The 18,547-nt window shown below is 44.0% G+C and overlaps 1 protein-coding gene across 1 annotated transcript in view; it reads right to left on the bottom strand.

Moving 5' to 3' along the window:
* The window catches only part of FLT1 (fms related receptor tyrosine kinase 1), a 577,293-nt gene that overhangs the window by 373,814 nt on the left and 184,932 nt on the right, over positions 1-18,547 (bottom strand). Inside the window, exon 12 of the mRNA XM_069639312.1 lies at positions 14,657-14,765. Within this exon, the coding sequence (XP_069495413.1) occupies positions 14,657-14,765 (109 nt within the window). The remainder of the gene's footprint in view (positions 1-14,656; positions 14,766-18,547) is intronic.

Raw genomic sequence — 18,547 nt, 5'->3', positions numbered from 1 at the left:
ACCCTCCCTGTGCCTTCTCTCACTTCTGCTCTTTTTCCCTACACTCCATGCTTCACTGGAACCCACTGACTAGTGATTTCTTTAAAACTCAGATCAAATGTCACTTTCTTGCTATAGAGGGCACTCCCCCCTGCTCTCTATCCCATCGTCCCTACCTGACCCCAGCACTGCTTCCAGTGAAGCTTAGTAATGTAATTTTGTATATTTAAATAGTACTCCTCTTTAGTTTGACGCACTTCCCTTCTTAGATTAATGTTACCTCTGTAAGTCACCTGTTTTAAATTTATATATATGTATATATGTATTTGAGTTAATTTGCATACACACAAGGCCTTGCTGTTCTGGCTCAGAACTGAAGGTGAACTTCCAGCGATGGCTACTAGGTGGCGTTGTGGATTGTGTGACTTGGCTCAAATGAACTTTCCTACTATAAATAGAAAAATCCATTGGAGCCAAGTTACAATATGTATATTCACTGAAAAAAAATGTGCTAAAGGGATTATATCAGTGAATTTCATAGGTTTTTATTAGTGTAACCTAACCATAACGCCACTTTAACAATGTTTTTTCACTGAATTTCAGTGGTTTTTAGAAGTGAAAACGTTTCATGATGTTACAAAACTGTATGTTATTACTAATTCCTCTTTTAACATATATGAAAGGATTATAAATCTCCTTTAGCAAACATCTTTTGTAGCGCACACTGATGTGCGTCATTTCCAGCACTGCATGCTGGGGAGGCAAGTCATGATTGAATTGCCCAGGCATGAGGCTCAACCATGATGCTGGCCCCACCAAACCACCCTTGTTATCCACTGCACCTAGCCTTCATCATGGTTGATTGTCCACTCTACCCACATAATGTGACCATTGGCTGATGTTCATGGCACAATCCATGGGGCATGGGATTCGGCCACGCTGTGGACCCAATAAGCAAATCGGAGTAGACATGTGTCCTTGCGAGGAGCCAGGCCCACTGCCCAAGCACCAAATCTATATCATAATTTTTTTTGTAGCTACCTTTTACCACTTTGGAAAAAATAAAACACAGGACAGATTTGTAAAAGCATGCTTTCAGATCCTTGCTGATGCTCTTCTCCAGGTTTGCTGCAAACCTGTCTCACAGTTTGGGCTCTTGCCGTGAGCAGAATTTCCTTTCCCCTTCAAGCCTATCCCAATTCTGAAAACTTATGGACCCATCTACAGTTTTGCCCCCACTTGCCAAAATCTCTTTAAACATTGCACAAACATTCAAATGTGAGTCTCTAAGCTTTATTGCAAAGTTTTGTGTGGATTCGTCGAGCGATGTCAAAGGTATCATCTGCCCACACATTTTGGGACCCCCCTTTAATTTTGTGCGCTCTTGACAAACTGGCAACAAACTTTGCAACAACATTCAAATGTGGGTCTACATTTGTATTGCCGTATTTCAGGCAGAATTTTGTTGAATGGTGCCAAAGTAATACGCCGTCTATAACTGCTCTTCATTGACCCTGTAATGCCTCGAACATCTGTCAAGTTCGAGAATATCACAGCAGTGTCCAGGAACAACTGATATGTTTGTGGACATTGGAAAAGAAAAAAACACCAGATTTTTGGCTTTTTCAATGTGTAATGTGTTTTTTAATATGTGTTCACCGTGATGTTCACGCGGACTACAGGTGCAGTTAGCAAATCCAACATGGTGTCCATTTCAAATGTTTTGCCGCACTCATGTTTCACAATTGACCAATCAGCGGCTGCAGATTATGTCCGCAAACAGTACGCAGCTCTCTGGTAAACTCTAATAGGCTCAGAGACAGCGAAGCAGGAAGAAAATATGCGGACCGGACAAAGATATCACAAATAGTTTTTACCTACCTTTTGGGCATTTAAAAAAAATCTATTGGATGGATTAATACCAAATTTCCAAAGGCACGCCTTCTGGACCAAATCGCTGCTCCTTGCGCAAGTTTGGTGCAAATCCATCCAGCGGTTTTGGCTGTAGTCGTGAGCAAAAACATTTTCTATTCATGTCTAGCCAGATTTCAAATGTTTTTGGACACCCCTATAACTCTGCCCCCCCTTGACAAAACCGCACAAAAATTTGCAAAATCATTCAGAGTTGGCTGTATACTTTTGTTTGCAAAGTTTCGTCATGATTCGTCAAACAGCTCAAAGTTATAAGATGCCCCAAAACTGCTCTTCCTCTGGAAAGAGAAACTTAACCATAACTTCAGGGTCACTACCACAAACCCTGTAAAATGTATAAGATATATATATATATATATATATATATATATATATATATATATATATATATATATATATATATATATATATATATATATATATATATATGTTCTATTTATTTATTTTTGTTCCTGGTATATGTCCCACTTTTCTACACCCTTATAAACTGGCTCGCCACTTGTTCTCATATTTGTGCTACTGTATGGGTGCCCTTAGTGGGGATGCCTTCACCATCTGCAAATGCCTTATTGTAAGTCATTTCTGATCGAAATTGACATCCCTGTTCTTCAAATAAATGCCAACAAACGGGACTCTCCAGATATTTTGGATGTCAACCATGATCCCTAGCCAGCATAGTCATTGATAAAGGGCCATGGGAGTTTTCTATTATGCTTGTTCACCTTGTTTGACAAAGTTCTCATTTTGCAATGCTGGGAACACGTTTCGCCCCCTTTCGCGTCAGTGCATGTCATATCATTTAGCACTGTGAATATTTGATGACTTAAGACTATTATGCTGCATCAAGTCTGCAGGCTTGTGTTGTCTGAGGTCTCATGCTTTGGCCAAGTACAAAGTCCTGTGCCCATTCGTGCCCATTGATGAACCTTCCAATACAAATATTATTTTCACAGCTCCATCAAGATTCGTGGATTTATGTTAGGCTTCCATGTTTTGGGATAAATTGATGCTAAAGGAGGTGTAATCTTATTCTATAAAGACCAACCTTGGTTCCCTAAAGCATGTTGTGGATCCTGGACAGAGTAGTGTATTCTGGATTATAGACCATGACCTGTATTGGTGTACTCGGGTCAGAATAGCTGGGCTCGGCTCTGCGTAGTAGACTCATGCCCAGGGTCTGCGTAGGATGACACAGTTGACATTGATGCACCCTATACCATGGCAAGACCTGAATGGGGAGGGATGGACCCAGATAGGAACAGGTGGAGCTAGGTCCATAGAGAGGAATCTTTTATTTATTTTTTATAGTCAGAATTATACCAATGATGGGCTTGTTCTGGGGGAAGCCAGTGTTATTTTTAATTTGCCTTCTCCTAACTTTGATGATGCTGGTGTCTTCCAGAAATTGTCTAGGTTACCATAGAAACATTGTCTACACATGTGAATAAGAGTAAAACGGTTTGTGTGATAAAAAAGGTAAATCAAGAGACATAACTAGAATGCTATAAAAGCCTTCTGAAAGTTATTGCAGAGAATCTGAAATCATACCATTTTGTTTAAACGAAATATGAAAGAATAACTTATGAAAGTTGAAAGATGCTTACTGTACTTATGTCAATATATATATACATGGTTCATTTGCCCATAAAATAGAAAGTGGCATCGACCTGGTTGCCATAAAGAACAGGAGGACAGTATATAGCCTATACAGTGAAAATTGGGTAGGAAATATAACGTGTAGAGCCAGCAAAAAGAAATTAATACATTCCCATTACAACTAATTTCTAGCATAAAGTTTAGTATAGACTAGTCCAGACAATAGAGGTGCCTTTGCTTACCTTACAAACACTAGGTACACATGACTATGATTCTCATCTTAGGAAAGAGACACAAGATCAGAGGTGTGCTTGCTTGGCTTGTGTAAAGAGGAAAGGGTCCCATGGGCCAGTCAACCGCTAAGGACCATGCAGGCCAGGTCACACCTGTCCGAAATATTAAGGGGTATAGGTCTGTCCACAGCAATCGCAAGACCACATTAGTGAAACAAACATTCTAGGTTTGCCCCCCCAGAACTGAGACCAACTTGAGGAACTAACTGTATAGTCCGACATGGGCAATCAATAACGCCAATGCTTTTACACTGTTATACATTTGCATTGGTGCATTGGTATTGATGCATAAACATCACTTAAATGGGGCAAGCCCACCTAGCGCCCCCTTTTGCAATATCCCATCCTGCTTTTTCACAGTAGCCCCGACTCTTGTTTAAGCCTGTTTTGCTTGTTCCGTGAACAGGCAAAACCGCTGTAAATGCACGGATGCAAATGGCCATTAGCCAGTCTTTAATCATCTATTCAATTAACTCCACAACTACTTGATTATATGTAGAATTGTAGATGGGGAGGTATCATCAGTTGGGAAAATACATTACAGAGAGGCTCTGAGTGACATTTGAGAGCCAACAAGTATGAAGCTTGAGTTGTCTATCATGTCACTGGGACCCGCGAAGTGGACTACACCCGATATTTGAATTATATATTGTGTATTCCCTCATTGTAGAGAGCATTTCCGGCAGGGTCGTAATGGGACATAACATTGGCTAGGGCACCATAGAAAAACTGGCCTACAGCTGACAATTACAATTCAATCCTTTTCTAACTAACTATTGAGAAGACCACAATGAGGAATGTTTGGGTAACGTGTGGAAAATAGTGCATTTGAAAGAATATCTCGACTCTAACAAAACAAAGGGGGGTCTGGGAATCTCTCTACCAGCACAAACACAGCCCAATGACCTCTTTCTTGGGTGAATAACCCCTGGGAGAGACTCTACCAAGTCTTTAGCTCACTGTCCCTTTCACGGAGAAGAAATGTCCTCTTCTCTAACAATGCCAAAACTGCTAGCAGCAGAGTGAAATAGCTTGTCTAACAGTCCCGCTTTTGCGAAAAAACGCCCCCACTTTCTCTAAAACAAAATGGCCCCAAACAAGCATTTGAGGTTTTCAATTTCGGCATTGCCCTATTGACCAGTACGAGCCTGATTGCTGGCATTAGCTCCATGGACTAAAGTTTCAGGCGATTGACAGGGAGACTTGAAGGAACTATGTACAACATCAAAAATATCGGGATCCATCTCCCTTATCCAACAGCAAACAAAAATTTAAAAAAGACCTTTCAACCTGCACCCTATCTACTTTCCTTGTGTGCTTCCTTTGCACTCTCCATGACATATTCACAGTGTCCTGCCTTCCATCGCCATCTCCTTCTTCTGTCCTATTCTCTCGCTCGACCCCAAAACGTGGTAAATGTACCTTGAATACTGCCATCCAAACTCCTCCTCCCCAGCACCTAGCAGGAAAAGATGCCTGGTGGCTTGCCAAGTGCTCCCACCTTCCTCTGCATTACCACACCCTCCCTCTGGGCATGGCTCTCTGACAGTGTGGGAGCCATGTAGCAGATAGTTTGGGAGGGACAGATTCCCACGCTGTCAAAAGCGGAGTGCAGTGCTGGCCAAAGCTCTCAGAGCCAGACTGATAGATAAGCAGGTATACATCTGCGGCCTTCAACCTCATCGACCACCCAAAACAATGCCACCACCTGACCTCTTCAGCCTACTTCTCGCCTAACGCTGCTAAATGGGAGGCCTCTTTTTGGCCAACAGAACCTTGCACGTCTTTGTAGGGGATGCTGCTGTTCATCCCACGCCGATATCCTGCAGAGTACCCAAGGGCTCGTGCGTCTCCCCCACATTGTACAACGTGTACACCAAGCCGCTGTTTGACCATTTCGACTCACTAGGCATTTTGTACACCAATTACTTGTATGACATGCAAATTCTCATCCCCTTTCCGGAATCCACCTCCAGGACACCCACAAAGTTAACACAATCTATGAAACTATCCAATTCTGGGTGGCTGCACACAGCCTCTGTCAGAGCTACTCATCGTTGGCCCGCCTGTCTAAACTGAGCCATGTCTACAAAGCCTTTACCATCTACGCCCACACCATCCCAGTTGCCACTTCCGTAAAAACCTTGGGTGTGTACCTAGACTCCTCTCTAAGTAGGTCACAACAGGTCAATCACATGGCTTCGACTTCTGGCTACACCACCAAGCTTATTAACGCTATCATGGCCTTTTTGTCAACCAAGAACCGGCTTGAGGTAGCCCGTGCCCTTATCAGATCAAAACTTGACTACTGTAACGCTCTACTCTGCAGCACATCTGAAAAAAACTTGTATACGTTACAAGTAATACACAACAATGCCCTCCGGGCTGCACTCAGCATGGGCAAATTCGACCACATCTCAGAAGCCAGGAAATCTCCCGCTTAAGGATCAAATCACGTTCAAGATTCTGTCCATCGCCCACAGATGCCTGTCGAACGAGGTCCCAGCCTACCTCATTTTAGAAAATCAAGAAACACTCCCCCAGCAAGGCCCATGAGAACAGCCCACAAGCACCAACTCCTCACTCTGAGATTCAAGCGCAAATTGCCGGGGGTGCCAGAATCCCCATCCAGTCTGACATCCTCTGGAACGATCTCCCACCCCTGTTGCGTAATGAGCCACCCTGCAAAATGTTCCGAAACCAACTTAAAACCTACCTATTCAATTACTGTGCCTCCTTTTACCTGTTCCCCCTGTATTCTACAACTGTCACATCCATGTAACAAGCGCCTAGATGCCCATGGGCTTTGCATGCTCATATATATGTTTAAATAAAAAATACAAAAATAAATAAATACAGATGGTGTGACGTTGTTACATCGGCAAGGTTCATTTTGTTTGCCAAGTTTTTTACCAAACATTTTTGGCTGAAAAACTAATTAAAAAATATGTGTGGTGGGTAAGGGGCTATAAGGTGTAGAGGGGTGTGGGGAATATGAACTATATAAACTAAAAGAGGTATTTTGGGGGATCCCCCAAATATAAATAAAAAATGTCGATGAGGTATTTTGGCTGAAAATATTCGGCAAAAAACTCACCGAAACAAAACCTGGTGATCAAAGAACATAGAACCATACAGATAGGGTGCTGCATTTTGCTTCCGTCTTGATTTAAGAGACTTGCGAGAAGCACAGAAAAATGATGTATGCCCCGCTGAGAAGTCACAGCAGTTGGGTTGTGAATTCCTTATTCCTTAGCCCTCTGCCGTGAAGTCAGAGTAGCAGGATACAGCATTTTGAAAAGGCGGTAGTCAGTGCTTAATTTGTGGGAGTGTTTGCCAAGGCTCAGCCCCGGCACTTATTTCCGAGCCCTGGCACTAATTTCTGAGCCCAGTTTGTGGTATTTTGGCAATTTTATTATTTAAAAGTCGTAGTAACACAACAAGCAACAACAATGTGGCTTAGGTTGGCAGGCCAGGGCTAATTATCCATTTTCATTAATAATGAGTTGTAAGTAGACAATGCTGGTCACCCATGCTAGCCGTGCCTGCACAGTGAGCCATTCAGCCTGCATGACATTGGCGCAAATTCTCTACCTTAATAACCAGCAGCACTGCCACAGCAGGGTGGGTTGGCAACATCTGGACAGTCACCTGTGAGCCGCCCCAACACAGGGACATGGTCAGTAAAAAGGCCAATGTCGAAGACGAGTGTCTGTCATGAGTCCCAACCTATACAAGAAGACTTTACAGCAGTGTTGGACAGGAAATTTCATTAGTTCATTAATGATTTTGACTGTATTTGTCCATAAATTCACCATAGGTGGAAAACGCATCTTAGCTCTTTTGTCTGTGGTTAGATGGTCAATATGTTCCACTTGCCACTGATAGAATCAGGACAAAATGTTAACAATGACGTTATTTCGAGCCACAACTAATATGTTATGTTGACACTGCCATAGTCGGATCCTTCATCACGTTCAATGAACCGGTGGGAGTTGCAGCTTTAACCCCAACTATGTTGATAAGTGTATGGAGCAGACGTGGGTGGTGTCACATGCTGCATGCTAGAACATATTTGAGCCCTGGCACTTATTTTAAGCACTGGAGATAGTTAATGATGGCTTTCAATATAAGCTATGCACAAGAAGCTTCTTAATGATCTCCCGGCTGCAATGGCTAGCTGTACTGTTACTATAGGACAAACATGCTGTTTAAAGGCTTCATCGTCGCATTGAAATAACCTGCACGAACTCCCATTTGTTAACACGTTCGCTGGCGGACAGGCACAGCGTGACGGTGGGTGTGTTTGCAATTACCAAGGGTGAAACAGGAACAGCGCTCGCCTTATCGCCCTGGCTTCCCTATGTCACTAAACGCATTTTATTTTGAGATTCCTGGTGGTGCTTGGCAAAGATAAACAGAGTCTTCCATCAGGAAACCTGGGAGCTATTTCCACAGGAAGTCTCAAATCGCTTAAGTAAATAGAACTGTTTCTGCATTATTGTAGCCACGCTCTTCGAGAGGACGTGAGGCTTCAGCAGCCTGTGCTCAAAGTCCTTAAACAGAAGTGCCTGAACTTTACAAGACATGGGAAAAATGAAGTGTTGAACGTGTTATGTCTGTGCGCCAAGATGCGTGCATTCCTCGCGGATTGTGACGTGACTTAAAGACAGGTACAGCAGCGTCTTGAACCTGCTATCATCATGTGACATGGGAAGCACCCTGATAGATTGCTGGTTTGCACCACTGTTTTAACTATTTATTTATTTAATTATTTATTTATACGTTTATTTCAGCGCACCAAACCCTGAGGCATATGGGCGCAAGTTACACAACTATGCTGGATTAATTGCCCTGTGCAGTAATAAGGAAAGGCCACAGTAGGTCACAGTAGTAGACAGCATAACATACCCTCCAACTTGGTCTGCAAGCTGCAACCTCATGCCCTAGAACTCATGGCGGAGCCATGTTTGCAACACGTTCATATCATTTTTCTCTTTCAGGTTGGGAGATTTTTGGGGTGTAGCTATTTGCCGCAGGCGTGGTTTAAGTGAATGTTTCTGGATTCGTTGCGATTTCGGAGTACTTTTTGAAGTTGTGTGGGTGGCCCCTTCATCATTGAGCTCCCATTGTTTAGTTGTGTCTTCCCCGTTGCAGTCTTTAGGTTTGTTCAATGAAAGAGCCCCACCAGGACTCCCGTTCTCTCGCTTTCCAGAAGAGATGGTAAGTATCGTGAGCTGCCTCCTTAGCATTGTCTGTCAATGACAAGCTGTATATTAATCTACTCATCCCTCTTTTATTATTGGAGGTACCGTTCAGTGTTTTAAGTGGAGTGAGAAATCGAATTGGGGGGGCGGGTAAGGAGGGTGTGTGGCCTAAATGAGGGTCATGGCATGAAGTGACCTCAGAATGGGACAATTAGAAAAAGTGGCTTGCTTTTTTTTTTATTGTTCCGTGCTGGGGATTAGAACCCGAGCCCTGCCGCCAGTCACAATGCATTGTCACATTGCACTGTGCTGTTTCGTAGGTGCTGGATTTCGTTTGTTTCATTCAAAAGAGTGATTGACAAAGGCTTTATATGTCAAGCAATCTATTGATAAAACAAAGGTAATTCAGCATCTCTGAAATAGCATAGAGGGATGTGACATTGGCTTGTTACCAGCAGGACTAGGGTTCTAATCCCCAGTTTGTGATCATAAAATAAAAAGTGCCTTTCCTTGCTGGTGAGGTGGTGGGGACCGAGGGAACCCTGCCAGAGCCCCCTTAATCAAAGTTTCAGAAGACTGCCAGGGCTTAGCCCCGACCCACTTAAAGCCTGGTTACATTCCTCCACCTCCCCACATGCAGGGAATCAATGGTTGGAAGTTGTAGGTCATCAGGGATAAAGCTATTCCCATATATATCTGATGGAAATGGAAGACACGTTCTATTTGAACTGTGCCCAAATCACCAGTAGTTCAGAGCGCATGATCCTTGTTAGTGGTGTATTGTGCCCCCGCCCGTCTTCCGGATCGTGGTCTACTTGGGGAATAGTGTGCAATACTGAGGAATGCAAGAGGGGAGAGTGGGAAGAGAAGAAGAATATTTGGGAAATTGGGCAAAGGGAAGTGCTTGTTCAAGGCTGGGTGTGTGCCACTCCATTTTATACAGATTGTCTTTCTAGAGAAAATTAGAGAATATACAGATGTATTGAGATAGCATAAGAAATGTGGTTCCGAGACAGTTTTGGAGAGCTATGGATGAAATTATCATGTTAGCGTTGGGTGTGTGAGGGGCTCGAGAACGTGCTCGAGCAATCCATGCCACTTGCCTTGTTCCGTACTTTCGACACTCTGATTATATTTCGTATGTGACTTTCTGATTAATATCCCTTGCTAAGTATTTGGGGCTCAACGTATGATTACAGTGTAGGAGTAAAAGTGGGCGCATCCAATCAGATAATTGCTTCTTGAGAGGGAAAGAGGGCGAACGCGAAGGTACCTGCCTCAGCTTCTTAAACTGGGCATCAGGGATCCACCCGCCTTGAAGCTGTGCCCAGCTTCCCCCTCATGCCCACGTGTTAACCATGCAGTGGTGTGGAATCAAAGTGCTGTCCCATTGACCATAATGGTTCAGTCTTGCATGGACTTAGCCGGGCACCCTGACTTTCTTAACATCCTTCTTATGGTCCCTAAGGCAGACAATAACTGGGGTGGCCAGATCGCTGGTGCTTAAGTTCCACACATCCCTCTTCGCCATCCAACCCGAGAAAGAGGTGAGATTCACACATTGCGCAACTATCAGGGCCCATAGACACCACTAAAGAAGCAATTTCACCAGCGTTTTCCATCCGTGAAATGAAGACAAACATGGGCGAGTGGATGAGAAACTCGAGGTGAATTGTTAAACATTCTACTTAAGAGAGAGGGAGCGAGAGTGTGTCTGCCATTTAGATTTCACACTCTTTGCAGTGACAGTTGTGTCAGATAGTAGAGTGTCATCTGCAGATGGTGGGTTCCTTATAAGTGGTGCCCCGGAGGAAGGTTGGGTCTTTTAAACTTCCCCAACACTGTGGGTGTTGCCTTCCCTGCTGGGATCTTGACCATCGGCTGTCTACAATTCTATGCAGGGTCTGGGTATGTGCATGCATGCGTACTTATTTGCGCATGTCTTCTCACCGCCCAATGGTATGACACTGGATAGGAAGGATTGATTAAATGAACTGGCCCAGAATATTGCCTGTAATATGTTTGGGCTCAATAAAAGGTTACAGAGGGCTTCTTCAATGTCTCGGTGGGTGACTCTCCTGGAAGTTAGAAGTTTCGAAGGAAGTTGAAAGTTGCATGATTGAGGGAAGTAGTTGATGAAGCACAAAAGGGGAAGGGGCGTGGTAGGAGTTTGAAGGAGCTCCCGGGGGAAGTGTTGATTATGCAAAATGAAAAAGTTGTATCCTGGACGATGTCTGGGCCCCCGCTCCATCCCTCTGCTATGGATCTTGTTGTGAGTGCAGTCGATCTTCTGTGTGATGTACCAGCCATGACTGAAGATGTCAAAGATGTGTGTGTACATGGAGGTGAGTCAAATTTCTGTGATTAAGAGTGCATCTAGATTGTGAGGGGTCATTGTGCCACCCATATCGGTGGCCTGTTTTCTTGGTGGATCGAGCAAGAGTATTCAATCAGTGGAATGCGTTGGAGGTTTTTGGGATTTAAATGAAAGATGAGCAAGAGATGAGTGGGGATTTGGTAAATTAAACTAACAAAATAGCAGGTTCTTTCTTCAAAAACATAAAGGCTTCATCTTGATGCTTATGTGTATTCTGGTGGGTGAAACTGCCTGGGTATCGAGTCAAGGTGACCTGAAACACACCGGGAAGGCGCTTAGGACATGAATCACCAGCGAGATTGGAACATCTACTGAGGGAAAGCAGAGGGACATCTAGTAGCTGATGCGAGCACTGCCTATCCATTAGCTCCCATTCTCACTGTGATAAGACGACGCAGCCTTGCCAGGCATGCGCAGGAAAGACAACACAAAAAAGAACCTTCCTGGGTACTGACTCGCATGCTTTGCCGCTCGTTCATTCATTCCAAAGGCAAGCCTACCCTTTGCTGCTGTGCCCTCCTTCACTGCTGTGTCTCCCCATTAGCTTGCTGTGTCTTCTGAAAAATCAGGGAGAACGAGACAAATGGGAGAAAAACAAAAATGAAGGCTATATTTTTATTAGGGACAGTGGCTCTCTTAATAAAAGCCTTGCATAAGGCTTTTACACCATTCATTCACGTTACGGCTCATTTGCAATCATTTGTATGGTGGAGAAGAGGGGCAGAACGCAACTTGCGTTTCCGCCACCTCTCTTGCTCTCCACCATAAAAGGGCTGCATCGTGTGCACCAACATGGATTTTCATGCCAGCACAAATGCTGGAGATCCCTATGGGGGCCAGCTTTATGCACAATCTTAAAGCATGTGGACCCATTGTACACCCTGCCTGCCAGGCAGCGTGTACTCACTTTGCACGGCGGACTGCAAAAGTGCAGAGCTAAAGGCAGCGTACACACGTGTGGGCTGCCTTTTGCTCTGCTCTTTTGCACTCTGCAGTGTAAATGACGAAAATATAGCAACAGGGAGCCGCCCGCGTGTATGTCAACATGTAACGGCTCACAGCCGCCAAATTACACTTTTCACTACATGAGCTCCATACAGTCTTTTTTAAAAAAAATATATGAAAACCAGTATTTAGAAGACCTCTATTTATTTGAGTTAGGCAGAAAACAAAGGTTGTCACCAGTGCTGGGATTGGAAAAAATGTACTGGCGGAAGTGTCACCGCTTAAGAGGGGCGGGGCTGAGGGAAAGAGGGGCGTGGCCCCCGGCCAGGTTGCGCAGCACAGTATCTCTTCATAGAACCCAATCCTGGTGATTTGCATAAACGGAGCGGCGCTCCGGCAAGACGTTTTTTGCCAAAGCACAGCGCTGTCTTGTTCCAGGCCATTCCCTGCACTGGTTGTCACTGAAAGTCCCCGAAATCCAGCGTCAAAAATGCATATTTGCAACGCACATGGTCGTATTTAAAAAACATTTTCGAATGGGGGAACCCCATTGAAAAACGCTTTATAAATCAGGCCCATACTCTGGCCTTGAACGACATTGGTGCAGCAGCAGTCAGTGCATTCCAACCCGATAAGCTACTGTTGGCTCGATGTGTATAGGTCAGACAATCACTCACGAATAACACTTGCACTCCCTGACACAGACAGGCTAATGATTTCAGAAGAACAGAGGAAATGACGGTTTCCTGAAGAAGACAATATTGTAGATTCTTTTACCACACTCGGGTTAGTTGTAAGGTGACCCAAAGGACTAAACTATAGCTAAATGCGCCAGAGCTTTTGTTTTCAGAAAGCTGTAGCAAGGTGGCGGACATCTTGTGGAGACGTTTTCTATATTTCGTCTTTGCTTAAATAAGCTCCAAGAGCATATGCGCTATGATGTCAGAAAGCACCAAAAAGTGTCTGGTCTGCTAGTTCTGTCTTAAAACTCTGACCCATCGGCTAGCCATGGACGCTTCAGGCGATACACAGTAGCAAAGCACAGGCCAGCACAGACTCACTAGCGATGAAAGCAACATGGCAGCATCTCAAAACTGTTCAACTTGGGTTACTCATAAAAGTGATTGAAAAATGTGAAAATTCCTTCATAAGGAAATCCCTAAACTACAATTAACTTGCATGACGATGTTAGCAACTGCCCAGGGCATAATGCTTCCACATAAAGCTGTGGTCTTCAAACTATGGGGAAGGATGCCCGGGAGGTGCGGGGGTTGGGAGGGGCGTGAGGCCCTTCAAAAAGGGATTACGGTGACTGCTTATAATAGAAAATATAGCAGATATGGCATGTTGGGGGCCCAGCAACAATATTTGTACTCAAGGGTGGTGCGGGGGGGGGGGTCAGCAGCCATATTTTTTCTCAAGGGTGGCTAAGCAGGAAAACGTTTCAATACCACTGCCATAATATTGGATGCTTATGTGGCATACAGATCCTGTAGCAAGCTATCATAGAGGTGATGCAGCCATAGAGAGAGTGCACACTCTATCCTTAGGATAAAGACCAGTACTGATACAGAATAAAGAATCAAATTCAGGCATTCCAGCAACAAACATATATGTTATTAGCACATGAAAGTCATTATTGACCTCCTCCCTGCCAGTCAGAATGTTTGGAATGCAGTCAATACCTACCGATATTGACTGCATTCAAGGCGTTGTGGCATTTCTCTACATTTAAGAAACAGTAATGCAATTTTCCAGCATGATGTTCTTCAACAATACTGTCCTCTAAACTAATTTAACACAAGAAAGTGAAAGCTAAAAAAATGAACAATGCTTTAACTTTGGCAAAGAAAAAACGCATTGCACCTAAAGCAATATCATGTTAAAACTATTCCAGTTTAACCGAGTTTATAATTAAAATACTAACCTTATAAAGACAACCTAGGTATTTCAATATTGCAAAATGAAAGTACATTTAATTATTTACTAACACGTTTTGTGTACTTTACTCATTATTAAACTAACATCTTTTACTCCACTATCACAACTCCAAAACCTTAATTGCTACTATAACTATGTACTAATAGTCTTATAGACCTCGATAGGGATCATCTTCGCAAGGAATGATGACCCTTTCTTCACATTTGGCCTGAGTTGCAAAAACAGGTAATTATTCTGTGATAATGATCCGCTCCCTCAGTCTATAAGGGTATACTAATATGATGAGGCATACTATTATCACAATCAATAATCTTTAAAGCCCCACCTGATTCTGACAAATGCCACAGCCAACCTACTTTCTGAGTCTAATGACTGTTTCCACTCACCCGTCACGTAAAAGTTAATATTCCTTCGGTCTTTTCCTATTTTGTTGGTTGCCACGCAGCTATAGACGCCAGACGATTTCGATTCCGCTACGACCAGAATTCCAGCAGTCTGGAACAGAAACCATGGAGTTATTCCCTAATTTATTTATTGTGCATTTGTAAGGCATTTATTAATCAAGTACAGTGATTAAACATTAAGTACAGTGATTAAAACAGTGTTTTTATAAGTCAATGTTTTCATTCCATCCCTGGGGCCCACGAGTGGCTAGGAGACTATCAACTGTATAGCGTTCAACCTACGATGAAACCAGAATAAGACTGCTGCTCTTAATAGACTTTTCTCTATCAGATCCACTGCGGTTACCTAAATTCTAGCAATACAAGGTACACCCCCTGCACATCTCCCGCCCCCCCTCCACCAGTGCACCAAATTAATTGCAATGTGTTTCTGTAAATGTGCATCTTCTAACTTTGATACCAGCCAATACAGAAACATAGACGGGAGCAAAGGTGATACTGCGCACAGAGGCAGGCTATCTGAGGGGCCATAGCACAACATGTGCAGAGAACTGTATGCTCTGTGGTGGAACGACAATGTGCACAGTTCAGACACAAGTGCTTTATATGGGAAGAGTTTAAGCTGGGAATGTGAACCACAAATCTAAAGTGTGACTGCTCAATGGAAAACAAAGAATCCTGACTGGCCACAGGAACTTTGAGGCTCTGGGGGGTTCTAGCACCTTGCACTATTTCATTGTCACAACAATTGTAAGGATTTATGGACATTCCCTTCTTGCATATCTGTGCTCAGTGCCCATTGTTGAGTTTTCTGGAGTCAATCTATTATAGGGCACTTTATGCAGCAGGCCAGCACAGTAACCGCTAATTGGCACCAAAGAAGCAAGACATTCATTGGGATAGGAGGGAAAACTACAATATGCGAACACGTTACACCTGACCATGCCAGAGCATATTAAGGCCTTCAATACTGGCAGGGAAGTATAGACAGTTCAGTTGACAAAATGGATCCCACTGCAATTAAAACGCTTATAGTGAAACATTCAGGTATCGGGTGAGCTAGATAGTTCTAATGTTCACTTGTGTGGCCCCACTGACCCCCGGCCAGTCATGAGATATAGTCCTAACAAAATCGCTCAAATGGACAATGTCCAGTTGGAAGAATAAACACAGTAACACGTATTATTGACATTCCAGATTGGCAGCAATCACTCCCATTTAAATGTAAAAGTAAACAAGGGAAAATGAAAAATGTTAGTGTCCTTTGTAAGAAGCATAAAATATGCAAGCAAAAGCCTACGAGGTATACAGTTCATAGAATCTGCAGTGCCCCAATAATAAAATAACAACAGAGGTTTGTACGAAATGAAAAATAATCTCGAGCGAAGACTTTTGGTTCCGGCCATTTTTAATCAGAGTTTTCATGGAAGGAAATTCTTGGCTTTCATCACAAATTCCACTTTCTATTCTATTTTATAGAGTTTTTATATTGCGCCAATACGCCCAAAGGCCTCAGGGCACTAACATAATGCAGCATGGGCATCAAGGTAGACATCATGCATTATCAGTCAGCTGCTTTATAAAAAAAAAGAATTCAGACTCTTTTTGAATTGTGCAACGGAAGGAAGTTTTAAATCAAAGGAAGAGCCGCTATAAATGGAGACAGAAGATGAGCTATGTTGCAGAGTTAGGGAAGGAGGTTTGTTCAACAGCCGACCCAAAATTTTGAGGCTTAGGGCCTCATTACAAGTTTGGCAGTAGCCTTGCTGGTAAAACCGGCAGGCTGCCCCCAAACTTGCAATTTAAACCGGTGCCCACAAATGGGCAATTACCGGGTCGTTACGGCCCTGCCGGACCCGGTAATTGCCCATTCACGGGCGCCGGAATGGTATGCTCCCTATTCCCATTGAGCCCTATAGGGCTCAATGGGAATGGGGATGTCGGATGAACCGGCACCATTCAGAATGGTGCCGGTGCATCGACATGCTCTGCTCGCGGGTGCCGTTACGGCCGCCAGGTCAGACCTGGTGGCCGTAATGGCACCCGCGAGCAGAACTCGTAGTTTGCCGGTCCTGGAACTACGGTACCCGCAAGCTTACCAGTACCATAGTTCCCGGACCGGCAAACTTGTAATGAGGCCCTTAGACTCTCTAAAGGTGCCGATAGCCAACCCAGAGGCGCCCAACAAAAGAAAGGCAATTGAGTGTGAAATGCACTCTTCAGCACTTCGTTTGATCAAGCGGAATCTAGATGCTTCTGAAAAAGAGAAACCACTACTTTCTTCAGAGACTTGCAACGACATATACTGGATGATGACTCTTAATAGTTTGTGCCCTAATGACGGGCACCTGATTGGCACATTTACATGAAACAGCTGGAAGGCAGCATGAGCACTACACTAACATTTTGAATGTATCACTCAATGTGGTCCTGCTCATATTTTCAGAATAGGGTATCCCTAGCATACACTATAAGATACGCACACACATCCCATGCAAGCAAGAACTCAAGTTTGTCTCTGAAATTGAGCTAAACGTTTCATATAGTGTGACAAGGTAGTGCGGACAGTCAGAGAATGTGCTAAGTGAGTGGTTTAACCAGTGGAAAAAAAGGAATCCGTGTTATCAGTATTACTGACTAAATTTGAGGTCAGTAATGTCCTCTTAATTGACTACTTTCTTTTAACGTATTGCAAATGCAGTCTCAATTAAACTAAATTAGCACATACAAGTCATTATTGACCACCTGCAAAACCACTCAGAATGCTTGGAATGCAGTCAATAATCTCTGTTATTCCAAATAGCCTGACTATGTCAGCCTAACCGGCGATATTACATACAATGGGGGTCATTCCGACACTGGCGGTAAGGGGTTAATGGCGCCAGTAAAGGTGCCGGAGCCGTCAACCCCTTACCGCCTCATTACGAGTTCTGCTCGCGGGACCCGCTAACGTCCTTAGCGGATCCCGCGAGCAGACCAGGGTGCTGACAACGGGCCTGTTATTAACGGGCCCATTGTTAGCACCCTCCCCATTCCCATTGAGCCCTGAGGGGGATCGAATGGGGATGTACCGGGTCCGGGTTCCTTGAATGAGGAATTACCGGGCCCGCCAAGATCAGAATGGCCCGGTAATTCCTCATTCAAGGAACCCCGACCCGGTACCCGGTATGGGGGTAGCCATACCGCTAATAGCGGCATGGTTACCTGCATACTCGGAATGACCCCCAATGTCTTATTTAATCAACTTCCAGGTGTTAATAGCCTTAATGATCTCAGGAGGGGTTATTATCACTTGAGATGATGCCCCTCAGAAATTATTATTCTTGGGTTGACTTCAGGCAGTAACTTGGGGATGGGTATTAACCCACAATAATGTCCCCGACCTTGGTCTATACAGCTTAATTATTTTGTATTTATCCAGACAATATCCAGCACTCATGGGGCATCATATCTGAGTAGAGCTGGAAAGAGTCACAGTATTCCATCTAGCCCTTATTCTATGGGCCTCTTCACGAGTTGGGCCGTATCTCGGCTGTAATGCCGCCCGACTGTAATAGCCTTAGCACCCACCGGTCCGGCAGCATTACTGCCGGATCACGGGTTGGGCGTTAACAGTAAATCCCCATTCCCCATTGGGTCCATTCGATCCAATGGGGCATTTTCGGCGCTAAAACTGCGGGCTAATACATCCGGCAGTAATACTGCCGAAAACAGGGTGCTAAATGGGATTTTCACCTCCAGAAAAAAGCTGGAGGTAAAACAGCCCATTTAGCGCCCAACCCGTGATAGGGCCAGCCCTTAAATGCAGCAGTAATACCATAACCACCACATTTAAGGGCTACAGCCCAACTCGTGATGAGGCCCTATGTCTTT

The sequence above is a fragment of the Ambystoma mexicanum genome, chromosome 7q (genome assembly GCF_040938575.1).
Source record: "Ambystoma mexicanum isolate Mex_15411 chromosome 7q, UKY_AmexF1_1, whole genome shotgun sequence".
Taxonomy (NCBI): Eukaryota; Metazoa; Chordata; class Amphibia; order Caudata; family Ambystomatidae; genus Ambystoma; species Ambystoma mexicanum.
Note: the sequence above shows the minus strand (reverse complement) of the source record. Positions and strands in the feature narration are given on the sequence as shown.